Here is a 16,631-nt window from a genome sequence, read left to right on the forward strand (position 1 = left end):
TCTCGTTTAATAGTCATGTGTTGTATCTCTTCTGTATGAGGATGTCGCCATGTGTGTAAGACGTTTGAGTGGCAGCTCCAATACAAGCTGTAGATCATATTATAAATAAATAAATAAAATCTTGTTTCAGTGCACGGAACTTCCGAATTCAATGGTTCAGTGCATTGGCGTGTTATCGTTCATCAATTTTGTACGCTCGCTACTATCGTCTGCTCCGATTTGTATTTGCTTTTTTGCTTTTTCAATCTTCAAGTTCGCTCGGTTTTCAGTAATAGCTTGGTTTTCAGTGTGATGGCTTCTTTCTTCCATTCCGGGAAGTTATCGTGTAATCGGCTGTCGTTGGAGATTAAAATGGAGGTGATCAAGATGCTGGCCAATATTAGATGAGCTGCAGAGTGATCACCAAGAAGCTCAACGTGCGAGGCCATCACTGCAGAAAGACGCAGATCCAAAACATTGTGAAGAGGAAGAGAGACATACTGGATGGACAAGTTTGAGGGCACAGAGTGAGATATGAATTAATCACTTTAGAAAATAATTAAGAGTAAATGAAGGTCACCAAGGCAGATTTGGTTACTGTATACATTTGGGTACTTGTGCTTGAATATCGTCACTGTATTGCAGAAAGATGGCAGCCGCAAACCTGTACAGAAAGACCACCTGTCTATAAAGGCCATTTTTTCCGTGAGCGGTCATTCTGTGCATTGACCTGTCTTTTATATGAGGTCCGTCAATAAAGTTCAAAGATTAAAGCAAAACATTTTTTTTTTATTGCAAATGTCCCAATTATGTTTAGTCGTCACCTTCAAAGTAATCTCCTTGGGAGCCTATATATACGCTTGCCAACATTGCAGCCATGCTTCAAAGTACCATTGGAAGTCCTTGTCTGAAAGGCCATTTAGTTCATTGACCACAGCTCTCTGGATCCCTTGTGTTGATGCAACATGAGTTCCTTTCATTGGAGTTTCGGACGTCGGTCAGATCCGACAGACATTCTCACACTTTCGACATTTTTGTCTGTTTTAGCAATTGATCGGCATCCCGGCCGCGCGTCATCATTCCCATCTATTCCCCCTTCTGCAAACCTCTTGGCCCACTCAAACACATGTGATCTCGATGTCACATTTTCCCTGTACACCAGCTTCAACTTGTCTAAAATGTCTGTGCCACTTTTGTTTAGTTTTACCAAAAACCTGATTGTGACAATTCTGTTCCATAAATTTGTCCATTTTCAGAACGCAATAATTGCAACACTTGATTTTAACAAAACTCCAGTACGGCTACAAAACACAACTAATCGATACAACGTCTAACACAGTACTGACATGAAGATTATGAGGTATGTCCAATTGCAAAACTCAAGCCAGTGCTGCCTCCTTGTGAGAAAAAACATCAGTCCTGGAACTTTATTGTCAGACCTTGTGTATATATAGTTGTGGAAATGACTTGTATAGGTTAACCTTGCATGGCATAGCTTAGTTATCTCATATTTTGAATGTATTAGAATAAGCGTGAGGTGATGTAGTCGTGATATTATGTGACACTTTATGTATAGACAGTCGCAATCCCTTGAAACCCCTTATTTTTTTAAATTATTATTATTATTTTTTGGTATACAAGATTGAGGCTCGTGTAAGAGCTCACATTAATCACAAAAAACATAAAAGGACACATAAAACATATAATAAAGGGAGTGGGAGACAACATGGGGAGAGAAAGGGAAGCAGACAAGCACAACAACGCGCGAGAACAGGGACATTGGAAGATCTGTGGGAGGGAGAGGGCTTGGGGGGGATTGAGCAGGGGAAGGGGTGGGGGGAGGAGCTGGGTGGGAGAGGTATAAAACAAACGGACACTGCTAGGACTTCCAGGAAAGAAGTCGGTATTTCAAAGAGGTGGATCTGGGGTGAATTAACATGCAATTCTGAGTATTCTTCTAATTGTAATATTCCTTAAATAAAATCATTTTTCTCCCCATTGCTCCTGTGCAGATTTCCTGAAGATTTCAGACTTTGGCTTGGCGACGGTTTTCCGAGTTTCAGGGCGTGAGCGGTCTATCAATCGTATGTGCGGAACGCTACCTTACATCGCTCCAGAAGTAATAAGCAAGAAGGAATGTCGTGCCGAGCCCGTCGACATCTGGGCTTGTGGAATCGTCCTCGTGGCGATGCTTGCTGGGGGTGAGCTTACTCTTCCTGTGTGCATCTATATTTTTTTAAACTCCAAAGTACTTCATTACAACATTGGCTTGGCAAAGAAACAACAGCTTGAAGCTTATCATGGTAGTTTTAGGGTATGCAAACCACAACTGTTTTTTTTTTTGTTTTTTTTTGTATACAAGATCGAGGCTCGTGAAAGAGCGAACATTAATCACACAGAAAGACAAACCGACACATAAAACGTATAACATTGGGAGCGGTAGACAAGATGGGGAGAGAGGGGGAAGGACACAAACACAACATTTGAGAGCAGGGACCGAGAGACATGGAGACATGGAGACATTGAGAGATCTGAGAGAGGGCGAGGGCTTTGGGGGGGGGGGGGGGGGGCATGGGAAGGGGGCGGTGGGAGAGGTATAAAACATATGGACACTGCCAGGACTTCCAGGAAAGAAGTTGGAATTTCAAACAAAGTGGATCTGGGGTGAATTAGCGGGGGTAGAAAAGATCAAGGTTTTGGATGGGGGAAGATAAGAGATGGTGGTGAACAGCTGTTTTAAAGACCTGGAGGGAGGAGTGGGATTGAAGGGAGTGAGGGAGTTTGTTCCAGAGGCGGGAGAAAAGAGGAATGAAAGAGTGAAGGTGAGCAGAGAGCCGAGATTTCGGCAGTTTAACCATCAGAGGGTTGCTGGCAGATCTTGTGCGACCTGTAGGAATATTTGGGGGACAGAGCACAGAGAGAGCTGGGGGTGCAAGGCCGGAGAGGAGTCGGTAGAAGACAGAAAGACCACCTACCTGCCTGCGGTGAGTGAGTGAAAGGCCCTCAGAGATAGCTTCATCGCGGGAGATTCCAATAATTCTGAAAGCTTTGGTTTCAACAGCGTGAAGCCGAGCTAGGTGTGAGGCAGGAGCACCGGCCCATAGGGGAGAACAGTATTCCATTGAGCTGCGGATGAAAGCCTTGTATGTGGTGAGGAGCTCAGGTGTGCCGAGGAAGGACTTCGCACGACGGAGGATGCCCAGTCGGCGACTGGCTTTGGAGGCCAGCTTGGAAATGTGGTTTTCCCAAGAAAGATCATGGCAGATAGTGAGACCCAAAATCTTGAGTGACAGAACTTCTTGGAGAGGATTGTTGAGAAAGTAGATGGGAGGGTTGTCCTGTTTTGAACTATTCTAATACATCCGATGTAAATTTGTGTTGTTCAATGTCTCTTCTCATATAATGTATTTACAAGTTCCTTCGTGATCCTGTCCATAAAAAACTTCTGCAACACAGCATAAATTGGCGATTTACTTTTCCTTTGAATTGAAGACCTGAATGGATGAAGTACTTAAGTCACAAAATAACTCTATGCAAAGTTTTAGACATGGATTGTTACCATACCATAGATGGAGTTCCTGGTTTTACATCACTTTGTCCAAGAATGTGACTTAAGTACTTCTTCCACTCAGGTCTTCAATTGAAATTTAATCTTTGAAATGCATGAGTCGTTGTTTATTTTCATGGTTTCTGCCTTTGTCATGTGATCACTGTTATTTAATCGTCGACCTGTATCGCAGACAACGCCTCTATTTTACCACATTGCATTTGATTTGATACACCAGAAACCAGACAGTTCCAGGGTTTTTAGCAACAATTTTCTCTAAGCTTTGTCGATCGATGATGTTTAAGCAAGAAATGCTTCATTAACAATGATTGAGGCCATAATCTATGACCATGCAAATAATAGATTACATTTATAATGTAAATTGTCTTGTTTTGTAGCATTTGTAAAAGTCATTTGTAAAGTACTTTTTTTCCCCCACTTTACACCAGGCCTGTATCCAGGAAATTTAATGTTTTGTAGAAAACACGTTTTTGGGAGAGTGTGAGTGTGAGTGTGAAACACTTAAACACGGCCCGATATTTTGTAGAAAATGCCACCAAAAATCCCAAACCACATTTGTTGTTTCTACATCACAAGAGCCTTCCCATCAAAAGAGCAATTTCATGATAAAGCTCCAGTTTGGCCCAGAAATACAGCACAGAATAATTTATGCTTTTTTATTTTATTCAAACATTAAGGAAGCCAACAAAGTGAAGTCCACAAAGTTCTTATCTCATTACTTTCAAGTTCCACAACCATTCTCTTAGCATTTGTGGATGATGTAACTCATTTATACCATCGCATGTTTTGAGAATGGACTATAGTCGTGACGAAGGGCTAACAATGTCACATATCCCAAGGTGTTTGGATCCATTTCCACCTGGCAGATTGCTGTAGTCCAAACTTGCGTTTATTTAAAAGACAAAGCATAAACGATACACGGCGCACGCCGGCACGGCAATGTACACAACAAAGGAACTGATGACTGGCTCTTCTTCAATGCTTCCTTCTCTCCTGCTGCTTCACTATATATACATTTATACTCTGTAACCAAGAACATTTGTGAGAGCTCTTCACTCTAAAAACAACTCACAATTACTCAATCATGGTTCTATAACCAGAAGCTGCTAGAAATTGCACTTTTGATATCCAGAAGTAACCCGAAATTTCCCAAACTCATACGATCTTTCCACACAGCTTGAAATCTAACTATGGTACAATTTTACTCTGCTCAACCTTTAAAATAAACATCTCACTTCAACAAACATTACGCAGTCATTATACAACAAATAATTTGTACCATGTTGAATCATAAGCATACAAGTGTCAGCTTCACGCCCATCTTGCAGTCTTTTGTAAAAAAATTGTTGTGTAATAATTTTAATTTAATGATTATTAAGGAAGCTTCCTGGAAGACATGGCGAACTGAAAAAAATAGGAAGGAGAATAGCACACAATTTGTGAATGAATTAACAAAGTGTATAATCTCATTCTTGAAGAACTGGATGCAATATGTTTTGTAAAAGTGGTCTTCTGTGTTTGTGCAAGTTGGTGAAATGACTGATTCTTACTCGTTCCGAACGAGTTCCTTATTACATCAAATAATCCCAAGTTAAATAATCCCTCTTAGCCAGGTGGGGACATCCACGTTAATGTCAATATGAGGGATGGCACGCTCGCATCATGCCTCGCCCTCCATGTGGAACACCAAGGCGATAATTTATACCTGGATCGAGATTTAAACCCATACTAGACGGCTCAAAGGTGAGTGCGCATTTGTCGAGGAAATCCTCCCAGCCCCTTTCTGTCACTTCCATTTCTCTTCCTTTCCCTTCCCTCTTCATCTCATCTTTCAGCTTTTCACTAACCCTTCCACACTATGTATATGTGCAGGGTCTTTCAAAAAGGACACCATTTTTGTTTTGTTATTATCGTTGAACCGTGTGACGTACAGCAGAAGAAATGGCAACACTGTGAACATCAGAGTAGTAGGGAGTTTATGGCATGTTGCTTGCATCGTCCTACCTCTTCAGTTACAGTCATGTTGTCGTACTGTGTAGAACGTGTTTTTTTTATCATCGAGTGTTATTATTAGACCAAAAGTGTTGTTCAGACACAGCGAGATTTTTGTCAACAATTAAACTGCAGACAAACACCATGTTGGTCTACAATTATGATCTTGATCAAGAAATTTGAAAGTACAAGTGACGTGAAGGATAATGTGAAAGGAGTTGGGTGTCGGTAGAAAGAAATGGAAGAAAATGTTTATCGTTTATCGCAGACTCTGTCTTTGTCTGTATCATCAACATATCGAATTGCACGATAAGATATTAATCTTCTTCCTTACAAGATGTTGTAGCCTGGTGTTGGCTTAGCGGTTAGGGTGCTGGCTTGGAATTCTAGGATCCTGGGTTAAAATCCCGATTGATCGCTGAATTAACGCCAGGGGGGTTGACTCAGCCTGTCAATCTTCCGAGGTCGGCAAATTGAGTACCAGTTCACTGGTAACTCCCTGTGTATCGCAAGAGGCGACTAACAGGGTTGGTGGCAGGAAGGGCATCCGGCCATAAAACATTGCTTCAAAAAGGGGACCACGGTGCCCAAAAAAGGCCAACCCCCGCTCTGTGGGTAAAAAATGGCCTCTAAAGGTGGTGTGTTTGGTGCTATGTTGTGTAGCAATACAAGAAATTATTTGAAAACAGTACCATGTTCATGAGAGCAACGCATCCTTTGATTTGTTGAACAAATGATAGTCGTTTGATTAAAAAAAGTTGTGCTTCTCATCAATTTGCTCAGAAGGTCTCCTTTTAACATTTTAATGTTTATCGTTTATCGTTGACGAAGTCACCGGAGGCATTATGTTTTTGGGTTGTTCATCCGTCCTCCCATGATAGGGTTTTCGTTACCATGATAACTTGAGAATGGCTGTAGGGATTTAAATCAAACTTTGATGATGTATGTACTATGATGTAAAGATGAACTGATTAAATTTTGGAATCGCAAGGTCAAAGGTCAGAGGTCATGTTGAGTAAAAATCTTGTTACCGCAATAACTTGTCGTTACTTGTAATGTTGTTATTAACCCTTGTGGGGTATATAGATTACAGTCATGGGCTTTTGACCAAAGTTGGTACCAGTATGTATTATGATGCAAAGATTAACTGATTTGATTTTTGGGTCAAGAGGTCACTCATTGGTCAGAATCAGTAATGTGTTTTGTTTACCGCAATAACTTAAAGACTGAAGGAAACAAAGTCAAACTTGGTACAAGTATGCATAAGGATGTAAAGGTAAACAGATTAGATTATGGGGCAAGAGGTCAAAGGTCAGAGGTCCTGTTGTGTAAAAGTTCTGTTACTGCGCTAACTAGTGATGGGATTTTGACTAAACTTGGTACAAGTATATATTATGATGAAAATATGAACCGTTTAGATTTTGGCGTCAAAAGTTATGTCTGGTGTATAATCATACATGTGATACTTGAGAACAACTGAAGGGATTTAAATCAAACTTGGTACACGAATGTATAATGATGTAATAATGTGGGTGGAGGCACATCGGTCGACGTCTGGATGTCGAAGAGTACCGTTCTAGTTCTCAATGGTGTGATGCAAAGGAATCGTAAAATTAAATGCCCTATGACATCTTTCACTCGTGATGAATGCTGGAATGGTATGATTCTTTACCCTATTCATTGATGCAGGTCTGAATTTCAACATTGGCACTCCATGACAGTGAGCCAAACAGCCATACCACCAATCCCTTTTTATTTACTAATACACCCGCTGACTACGGGAGCGGCATGGTGTCATGTTATTAATCCTTGTGGGGTATATCGATTACAGTAGATCTTCGCTCAGTTCCGCAAGTAAAATTTGCCGCACAGATGTTGGCATTCCTCCAAATTTCTTTCAGTTTAGTTTTAAACAGCATTGGTGATTGTTTCAAAAGGTAATGAAAACATGTTTGTGGTTTATAATATTTTTACTTTTGGTAGGGGCCGTTGCTCCCACGAAAACGGCATGATAAGCTTTTCATACATGTTAAGACGGTGTTTGTTCAAGGGGGAAACACCCCTTGGGGAGGTGGGATATTATTAGTAGTAATGTTGTTTTGTAATAACATGAATGAATGAATATGAATGATCGTTTTAAGGCCATGTTCCCCGCTAGAGCAGGGGTTAGCTTTGCGGGCCCCATGACGATCATGGTTTCCTGTTTGAGGCAATGTTTTTATGGCCGGATGCCCTTCCTGACGCCAACCCTTGGTCGCCTCTTACGATGCGCAGGGACACGGTGTACCTATTCTAAATCGGGGTACACACCGTGATCATTCATCCCAGCAAGCTGGTACTCAATTTGCCGACCTCGGAAGGATGACAGGCTGAGTCAACCCCCCTGGCGTTAATTCGGCGATCGATCGGGATTCGAACCCAGGATCCTAGGATCCCAAGCCGGCACCCTAACCGCTATGCCAACACCAGGCCCAACATGAATATTATGCTTTTATTAGAAGCGTCGTTGGGAAAAACGCCACGATAAAGTTATCTTAACACACATAAATACACCTAGATACAGGAACCCCCCCCCCCCCCCTTGGTGGAGAAAATCCCTTTGGGGAGAGGGACAAATTAAATCACTACAACTATCATTGTGTGACCCTTAGTCCTCCTGTCAAGTTTGGTTGAGATTGTATAAGTAACGATGGAATGTATCACGGTCCAAAATCGTCAGACAGACACCAAATTGCATATTTTAGTATGATTTAACGGTTACAGCTACTACTGGGTAAAGAGTTGAGACTGTTTTGTCCTTTTAGTGCTAAAGTTAAGCTTTTCTTCAACTGGCAAGGTAATACATTTCATGCCAAGGAAATGTGTAAAGATAATGCAGAAGTTCTTGATGTATTAGCTCACCTAGCCTTTTGAAATGCAATTTATATTACCAATTGCAGAAACACTGCGGCTGATATGGAACAATGACCACCATCTGCTGCATGCTTTGAACAGCACCACCTGCACATCCTTTTTTCGAAATCCGCTGAACACGAGTGACAGCGCTTGTGCAATGTGTGACATACCCAGAATGATGATGTGCTTTAGAAATTCCACTCGGTCTTCGTTTTCCTGAGCCGTGTTACTACAGTTGCTGTTCTCACCTTCGTGTTCCAGCTCGTTGCCTCCTTCCTCATGTCTTGCAATCAACAACACAGCATTGTGTACTGGTGTAGGAAGTATGTAAATGCCAAGGTGCAGAGCATTGATGAGAATTGTCGTGATTGCTCGGAACGAGCTCCGACCACGAAATGCTCCTGATGCTTGGCCCTCAAGCCAAACTCCACGCAAGCACATTGTGATGGCCATGCCGCATGTGCACGTGTACACCACCCAGTAGATGTTGAGGAGTATTGCATGAGACATGAGTACGAGCATCTCGCATGGTTCGAGTGGGTGCTCGGCTGTGAATGCCCCAATGATCGCCACCGTGATGGCAACTACATCAACCAAGGTCCACAACAAGGCAAGGCCTATCAGGACTCGGCTGGGTGAGCAAAGCACTTCGTATCGTAGTGGCCTTCGTACGGCAATGTAACGGTCGAGGGAAATCGCGGCAAGGCCAGCTATTGCTCCCGAGTGCACAGCGATACCGCTGGTCTGAGCAATAACGCATGACACCCCAGATGCCTTGGGCACCTCATTCATGGCCAAGAGTGCTGTGCTGAGTGAGGCCAACAGTGCGTCCAGGCACTCGGCCACCAGGAGGTTGGCGAAGAGGATGTAGCGTGGTGCACAACGCATCATGGGCTGTGAAATGATGACCACCAGGAGCAGAAATAGTGGAAGCAGGACGGGTAGCACGATGCCGAAGAGTAGACCCGGAGGCACCGGATTGTATCTTTGGGTCATGTTGTTTTCTTTGCATTCGTGGTTGAAGACCTCTGTTGTCATGAAGTTTGAGATTGTTACCGCAACTTCCTGTCTGGTATTCATTTTGAAATAGATGAGCTTTTCTTTTTTCCTGCGTTTGTCAAATCTTTTTTTTGTTGCCGTTCTTTTTGGTATTAGTCTACTTGCTTCTCCAAGACGGGATACTTCCTGGGCATTTGGTCGCTTTTCTTTGTCGTTTAACCAAATTTTTCCTACAGCCTGCACTGCTAATACGTCTGCTCTGCTGGTTTGCACAATCCTCTCTTCATGCCGTCGTTCTTGGGCTATTCTACGACGAGACTGACCACCGCAAAGTACTTATTCACCTTGCCCTTGAGAGAATTTCAAAGAAATTAAATCGATACGAACTTGTCCGGGTCTACATAGGTTTATAAACGCTCTTGCTGCTTGCAGTCCAGACACTGCCTCAATCGAGCCGTTCGTTTGGTCACCTGTGCACGGAAAACTCCCAGAGCTCACCTGCTGCCTCCCCGGTTCCCTTCACTCGAGTCATTCATGCGTCTGCTTCTGTTCTCAAGGTGCTTGTGGTTTATTTTGAATAGGGATGTCGATTGTATGATATTATATTGGGGTACATCATTTGTTGTATATTGGTGTACAAGCCTGTTTCCTTGTTTTTACATGTTCGCTACGAGACAGTCAATTGTAGCTACAAAGCTATTTATATCACCGAATAAAAAGCTTGTTAAAAAATCCTGGTATTGGCTGAACGGTTAAGGTGGCTGGTCCTTGAGATCTTTGTCCTGAGTTTGAGCCCCTGTCAGCCTGTCATCCTCAGGTCGGAAAAATGTGTAGTTTGTACTTGGATGTATAAACACAGTAAGCACCTACTCTTAGCTATCGAGCAGTTCCTTTTTGTCTGCTTGTATCTTGTTTCATAACTTGTGGAAATGCATTTGATGGTTTGCTAATATTATGTGTGTGTGTGTGTGTGTGTGTGTGTGTGTGTGTGTGTGTGTGTGTGTGTGTGTGTGTGTGTGTGTGTGTGTGTGTGTGTGTGTGTGTGTGTTTTTTTAATATTTTCTTTGTCCACATTTTGCAAAAGGTTCCAGTTGCTCTATGCCTGATTTGTGGGTTTTTTTATTATTGCTTTCTTCTAAATGACAATTTCTCTATGGGAGTTTTGTAGAGAATTTAGTCATTCGTAAGAAATTCCAACAGACGTTGCATGAAGAGTTGACGGAATGGAACGGGTAGCATTTTTCCGATACCAGCACACATCCAGTTTACTTTTTAGCTCGCACCGAGGCATCAGCCGGGCTGGGGGTTGTATTCTACCCTCCACCACTGAAGGTCGGTTGGGCTTATGTTTTCACCCCCGTTTGTCGGTTCTGTTGCAGTTTGATCTATTCGGTGTTCTGGCTCTTCCACGAGGCTTGACTTCATATACAAAAAAAATCTCTCTTATCTTGTTCAACACCTGTGCATTTTTAACTTTTGTTTCTTCCTCTGTCAAATTATCCTTTACCTTATTATTTTTGAATTTATTTAAATAATAAATGGATGGGTATTCTTCTTATTACCTCCGCCACTGAAGGTGGATGGAGGTTATGTTTTCACCCCTGTCTGTCTATGTCTATGAACAATATATCTCAAAACGTTGTGGACGGATTCGGACGAAATTTGTCGGAGAGGTTGGGGGTGTGACAAGGAAGAAGTGATTCAATTTCAGTGAATATTCAAATCCGGATTAGGATTGGCAAATTTTTAAAAGTGATTCTTCACCATTGAGTGATGAGGCTAGAACTGATATATAGCAGGATATCTCAAAAAGTTATGGACGAGTTATGACTAAACTTGGTGGACGAGTCGGTTATGTGACGAGAACAAGCCGATTAGATTTTGGTTCAGGTCCGAATCCAGATCCAGCCTATTAGTGGGATATAAAATGTAAACTGTTCAATCTGGTGGAGGTATGCGCTCCCCCGAGTGCTGTTCAAATTGGTGTTGTCCCCCAGCTTTGGATAATGTAACTTTAAAATATATTTCAAGAGCTTTGTCCAAGTTGTATAAAAAATATATGTACATTTGTCATTTTATTTATCCAGGAGTAAGGCTTTTGTTTGTTTGTTTCCACCCCACCCACTGCACCCCTCAACACTGAGCTCCCATTAAATTATTCAAGCATTTGTTTGTTTCTGCTTGAGGTCGCAAAGCCTTGTTCGATTAATGAATTGCCAAGCAACACAGAAATGTGTGAATCGTTTGATGGAAGAAAATGGGACCGTTGGGGAGTAGCAGGACATGAGTGTCGAATGGATAAATATGTTCAGTGTGAAATGACAAAGGCGTGATATCCTCTGTAGCTATCCTGGAATGGTCTTTATGGTCCATCATGGTTTTTCTGTGGCCACCTAAGCATTCAAGTTGTTGTTATTATTGCTTGTGAATCCACAGATTGCAGGCCGAGTGAATATCAGACCTGTTCCCACCTACAGTCACGTGAAAAATTAAGTACACCCCATGTAAAGTTTGGACTTTTTCAACATATTTCAACATACAGCTATTTGATCATTTCAACAATATTGACAGATAAAGGTGACATAATATAACAAATATCATGAAACATTTACATTTTGTAGTCCATTGTATCATTTACATACACATAAATGCAAATTTCGCATGTGGAAAAAGTAAGTACACCCTTGGCTCTAATAGGTGGTATTGTCCCCTTTGGCAGAAACGACCTCAAGTAGGCGTTTCTTATAACTGTCTATCAGTCTCTGACATCGACTGGGAGAAATTTTTGTCCACTCCTCCATGCAGAATTCTTTCAGCTGTGCGATGTTTGAGGGGTTTCTTGCATGCACAGCTCTTTCAAATCCCCCCACAACATCTTGATGGGATTTAGATCTGGGCTTTGACTTGGACATTCCAGAACCCTCCATTTCTTTCTTTTCAGCCATTCCTTGGTGGATTTACTGGTATGTTTAGGGTCATTGTCATGTTGCAAGGTCCTCCTTCGGTTGAGCTTCAACTTTCCGACAGATAGCCTCACATTATCGTCAAGCACCCTCTGGTACAATGAAGAATTCATAGTGGATTCTATGATGGTGAGCTGCCCAGGCCCTAATGCAGCAAAGCTGCCCCAAACCATAATATTTCCACCACCATGCTTTACAGTTGGTATCAGGTTGTTGTGGTCAAATGCTGTCTTTGGTTTTCGCCAAACATGTCTTCTGGTACTGTGGCCAAATAGCTCTACCTTTGACTCATCTGTCCAGAGCGCATTGTTCCAGAAGTGCTGGTCTTTGCCTAGGTGTTCATTGGCAAAATTTAGTCTTGCCCTGATGTTCTTTCTGGACAGCAAAGGTTTCCTCCTGGCACACCTCCCATGTAGATCAAATTTGTGCAGCCTCGTTCTAATGGTAGACTCGTGCACTTTGACATCAACAGTGGGAAGAGCTACCTGTAGGTCCCGTGATGACATTCTGGGGTTCTTAGAGACTTCTTTCAGCATCGTGCAGTCTGCTCTCGGGCTGAACTTCCTGGGGCGGCCTGGCCTGAACAAGTTGGCAGTTGTTTGACATCTTCTCCACTTGTAGATGATCTTCCGGACAGTCGAATGATTGATTTAAAATTATTTGGAGATCTTTTAAAATCCCTTCCCAGACTCATAGGCATCTATAACCTTCTTACTGAAGGCCTCAGAGAGCTCTTTTTATCTAGGCATGGTGACACCGCTCACTTCAACAACAAAGAGCAAACCAAACTAAATGTCTGAGGTTTAAATAAGACAGGTTCCTCCAAGATCCTCTCTAACGATGTTCTAATCATTTGCACCTGAGCTGGTGCACCTGATTCTAATTTTAGGTATTTGAATTAGTGATAAATGTAGGGGTGTACTTACTTTTTCTACATGCGGAATTTGCATTTATGTTTATTTAAATTATACAATGGACTACAAAATGTAAATGTTTCATGATATTTGTAAAATTATGTCACCTTTATCTATCAATATTGTTGAAATGAAGATCAAATAGCTGTATGTTGACATATGTTGAAAAAGTCAAAACTCTACATGGGGTGTCCTTACTTTTTCACATGACTGTACACTGTAGTGGAGGAACGTTTGGAACTCTGCGTTATTTTCCTGTCCTGCCTCTCATTCATTCCAAATTTTATTTGGTGATTCTTTGTGCAGTAAATTGTATGGCTCAGCATTATTGTGCTTGCCTCTCTTTTGGTTCCATATTCGATTCCCAACGAAACATTGTGCTGTGTATCAGCCTTAGTTTTCACAAACATTTTTGCTCCCTGTGCTTTTAAATTAAATGATTCTGATAAGTCTTCCAGAGGTGGTATGGCTTATTCTTAATTTTGCAATGATCCCGCTTGATTTCTAAACAATATTTATTCATTAAACTGCTTAGGGAAAGGCATATTTTTTTATGTAGAATTGCAAGATATTATCTTCAGTTATTATTATGTAAGAATCATAATGAGATGAATTCCATCAGTACCTTATAAATGCCACTTGCAAGATCAACATGGAAAATGTTTCTTAATTTTAGACGTTAGGATGTGAGATTTACACTATTTTTACACACCACATGAATGACTAGTTTTGAATGTACAGTATTTTTCCACCAATCATTCATTGAAGCAGTAATGTTTCCTGGAAGTCCTTGTAGACCACTGTTTCGTATTTCCATTTGAGCTCATGGCTCATGTTGTTGCAATCCTAGAGTTAAAATCCACATCATCTGTTGATTTGACCATTGTCTGCTGATGTCCCTGAAATTTATTTTAAAGTCTATGGTTATCTCCATGCATATTTGTTATCTCCATGCAGGTTATCTCCAGGCATGCATATTCGCATACGCATGACGAACAAAAAAAGTCAACGATCATGACGTCATGCGTCACATGGTTTCGGAGTTATGACGTTTTTAAGCATAACCTAAAAATGCTATCTTCTCCATAACTTGCGGAGATATCGAGTGGAAACTTTACACAGATTTTCACCATGGGGAGAAGCTTCAATCATATTTGAGACGTTTTTATCAGTCACATGGTTTGGCCGCAATAAATAATTGAAGGGAAATCCTAAAAAGCTTCTAACTCTTGAACCACTGCATTGATAGACTTGAATTTTTAATGCAATGTAGCTCTCATCAAGCGGAACAAGTGTGTAAAATTTCAATATGATTGGTTTTACGGTGTCGAAGCTATAAGTCTTTATTGTTGAAAGAAGAAAACACACCATTTTGTGCTACCAGACCTGTCACTCAGTGCTATTGCCATTTTAATTTTTAATTTCCTTTAAAAACCATTTTCTCTGCAATAATTGGACCGATTGAGATCAAAGTTTCACCATAGGAGGGCCTCGGTCTGTAGAATATTTTAATGGTAATTATGACGTCACAGGTCGCGTGGTTCGGCCGCCATATTGGTTTGAGTGAAAAACACTAAAATCCAATTTTCTCCAAAAATGCCTTAACAGATCGAGGCCAAACTTTGCAGGCAGTATCGCATACCCATGACAAACAAAAAAGTCAGCGAGCATGACGTCGTGCGTCACATGGTTTCAGAGTTATGACGTTTTTAAGCATAAACCTTTAAAACCTAGCTCTTCCCTCATTTGTGATCCAATCGAGGGGAAACTTCACAGATCTGTTCAGCATGTCAGTCTACTAAAACGTCCTTTTGGAATTTGCGATAGGTCACGTGGTTTGGCAGATATCGTTAATTAAACGAAAATATTTAAAAAACGGATACTTCTTGAATCGCTTCATTGATCGACGTGAAACTTCATACTATCGAAGAAGTCATGAAGAGTAACAAGTGTGCAAAATTTCAAGATGATTGCATGTATGGTCTGGGAGCCAGAAGTTGTTATTGCGTGAAGAAGAAGAGGCTTCAAGTGTGCGGATTTAATTATTTATCATGTACAGACATGAAGGCATTGTTGGACACGATCTCACAGGGTAATTTTAACCTCAAATAAAATTCTAATTCCAGATTTGTCAATGGCTGAGGTATATTAACAAACCAATAAAACAGATTTGGCAAAATTCTGACATTTAAAAAAAAGAACGCATTTCACACAGCAGAGTTTCAGTTCACAGCAGAGGTGACTGCATTATTTGAGTGAAATGAAGTGAGCATCGATTTCATAAATATCGTGGTTAGAGATTTAACTTTATGAGTGCTATGTTGCCAATATTCTTGTTAATATTTTGATATGAAATAAGTTCACACTTTTGTTGTACATGTGGATTAAAAAAGGCTTTGCCTTTAGAGCGGTGTATTTTAGAGGAGCATCTGCAGCAATGTTCCTTGTTAATTTTTTTAATTTTTAAAAAATAGACATTTTCTGTTATTTTTATGCTACAAAATTGTGTGTTATGGTTAGACGTTACAGACAATGTTGCGTTGGATACGTATAATGGTTTAAAAATCTGTTTTTCCTTTAAATTCGATATGAACAATTACCTCGGTCAATCACAATTCGCATTATTTTTCATTGATGAACTTACAAATACGTAGGTGAATTTTAAATGTGACCAGCATGTGCAGGGGATGCTTCCCAGAAGAATGAGTGGTCACAGCTTGTGCGACCTAAAATGAGCGTGCTGGATAGTGCAATGCCGGGATATTTGGACCATTTTACATGTTGTACACATGAGGAAAATACAAATGTTTTTTGTCTCAAAATTTTAATTTACATCCCACATGCATAAAAACACTCTTGTAATATAATATACACTTGCCTCAATTTTGACGTCGTAATACGACGTGTGTGTGTGTGTGTGTGTGTGTGTGTGTGTGTGTGTGTGTGTGTGTGTGTGTGTGTGTGTGTGGGGGGGGGGGGGGGGGAGAGTGTGTGTGTGTGTGGGGGGGAGAGTGTGTGTGTGTGTGGGGGGGAGAGTGTGTGTGTGTGGGGGGGAGAGTGTGTGTGTGTGTGTGGGGGGGAGAGTGTGTGTGTGTGTGGGGGGGAGAGTGTGTGTGTGTGTGTGGGGGGGAGAGTGTGTGTGTGTGTGTGGGGGGGAGAGTGTGTGTGTGTGGGGGGGAGAGTGTGTGTGTGTGGGGGGGAGAGTGTGTGTGTGTGGGGGGGAGAGTGTGTGTGTGTGGGGGGGAGAGTGTATGTGTGTGTGGGGGGGAGAGTGTATGTGTGTGTGGGGGGGAGTGTGTGTGTGTGTGGGGGGGGAATGTG

The 16,631-nt window shown here is 41.5% G+C and overlaps 1 protein-coding gene across 7 annotated transcripts in view; it reads left to right on the forward strand.

The window, feature by feature from the left end:
• Window positions 1-16,631, forward strand: part of CHEK1 (checkpoint kinase 1) — a 48,614-nt gene that overhangs the window by 12,824 nt on the left and 19,159 nt on the right. For all 7 annotated transcript variants that reach the window (XM_078782167.1, XM_078782168.1, XM_068122966.2 and 4 more), the window contains one exon: window positions 1,992-2,180. In XM_078782167.1, coding sequence (XP_078638293.1) covers window positions 1,992-2,180 — 189 coding nt within the window. The remainder of the gene's footprint in view (window positions 1-1,991; window positions 2,181-16,631) is intronic.

The sequence above is a fragment of the Myxine glutinosa genome, chromosome 7 (assembly GCF_964187855.1).
Source record: "Myxine glutinosa chromosome 7, kmMyxGlut1.1, whole genome shotgun sequence".
NCBI lineage: Eukaryota > Metazoa > Chordata > Myxini > Myxiniformes > Myxinidae > Myxine > Myxine glutinosa.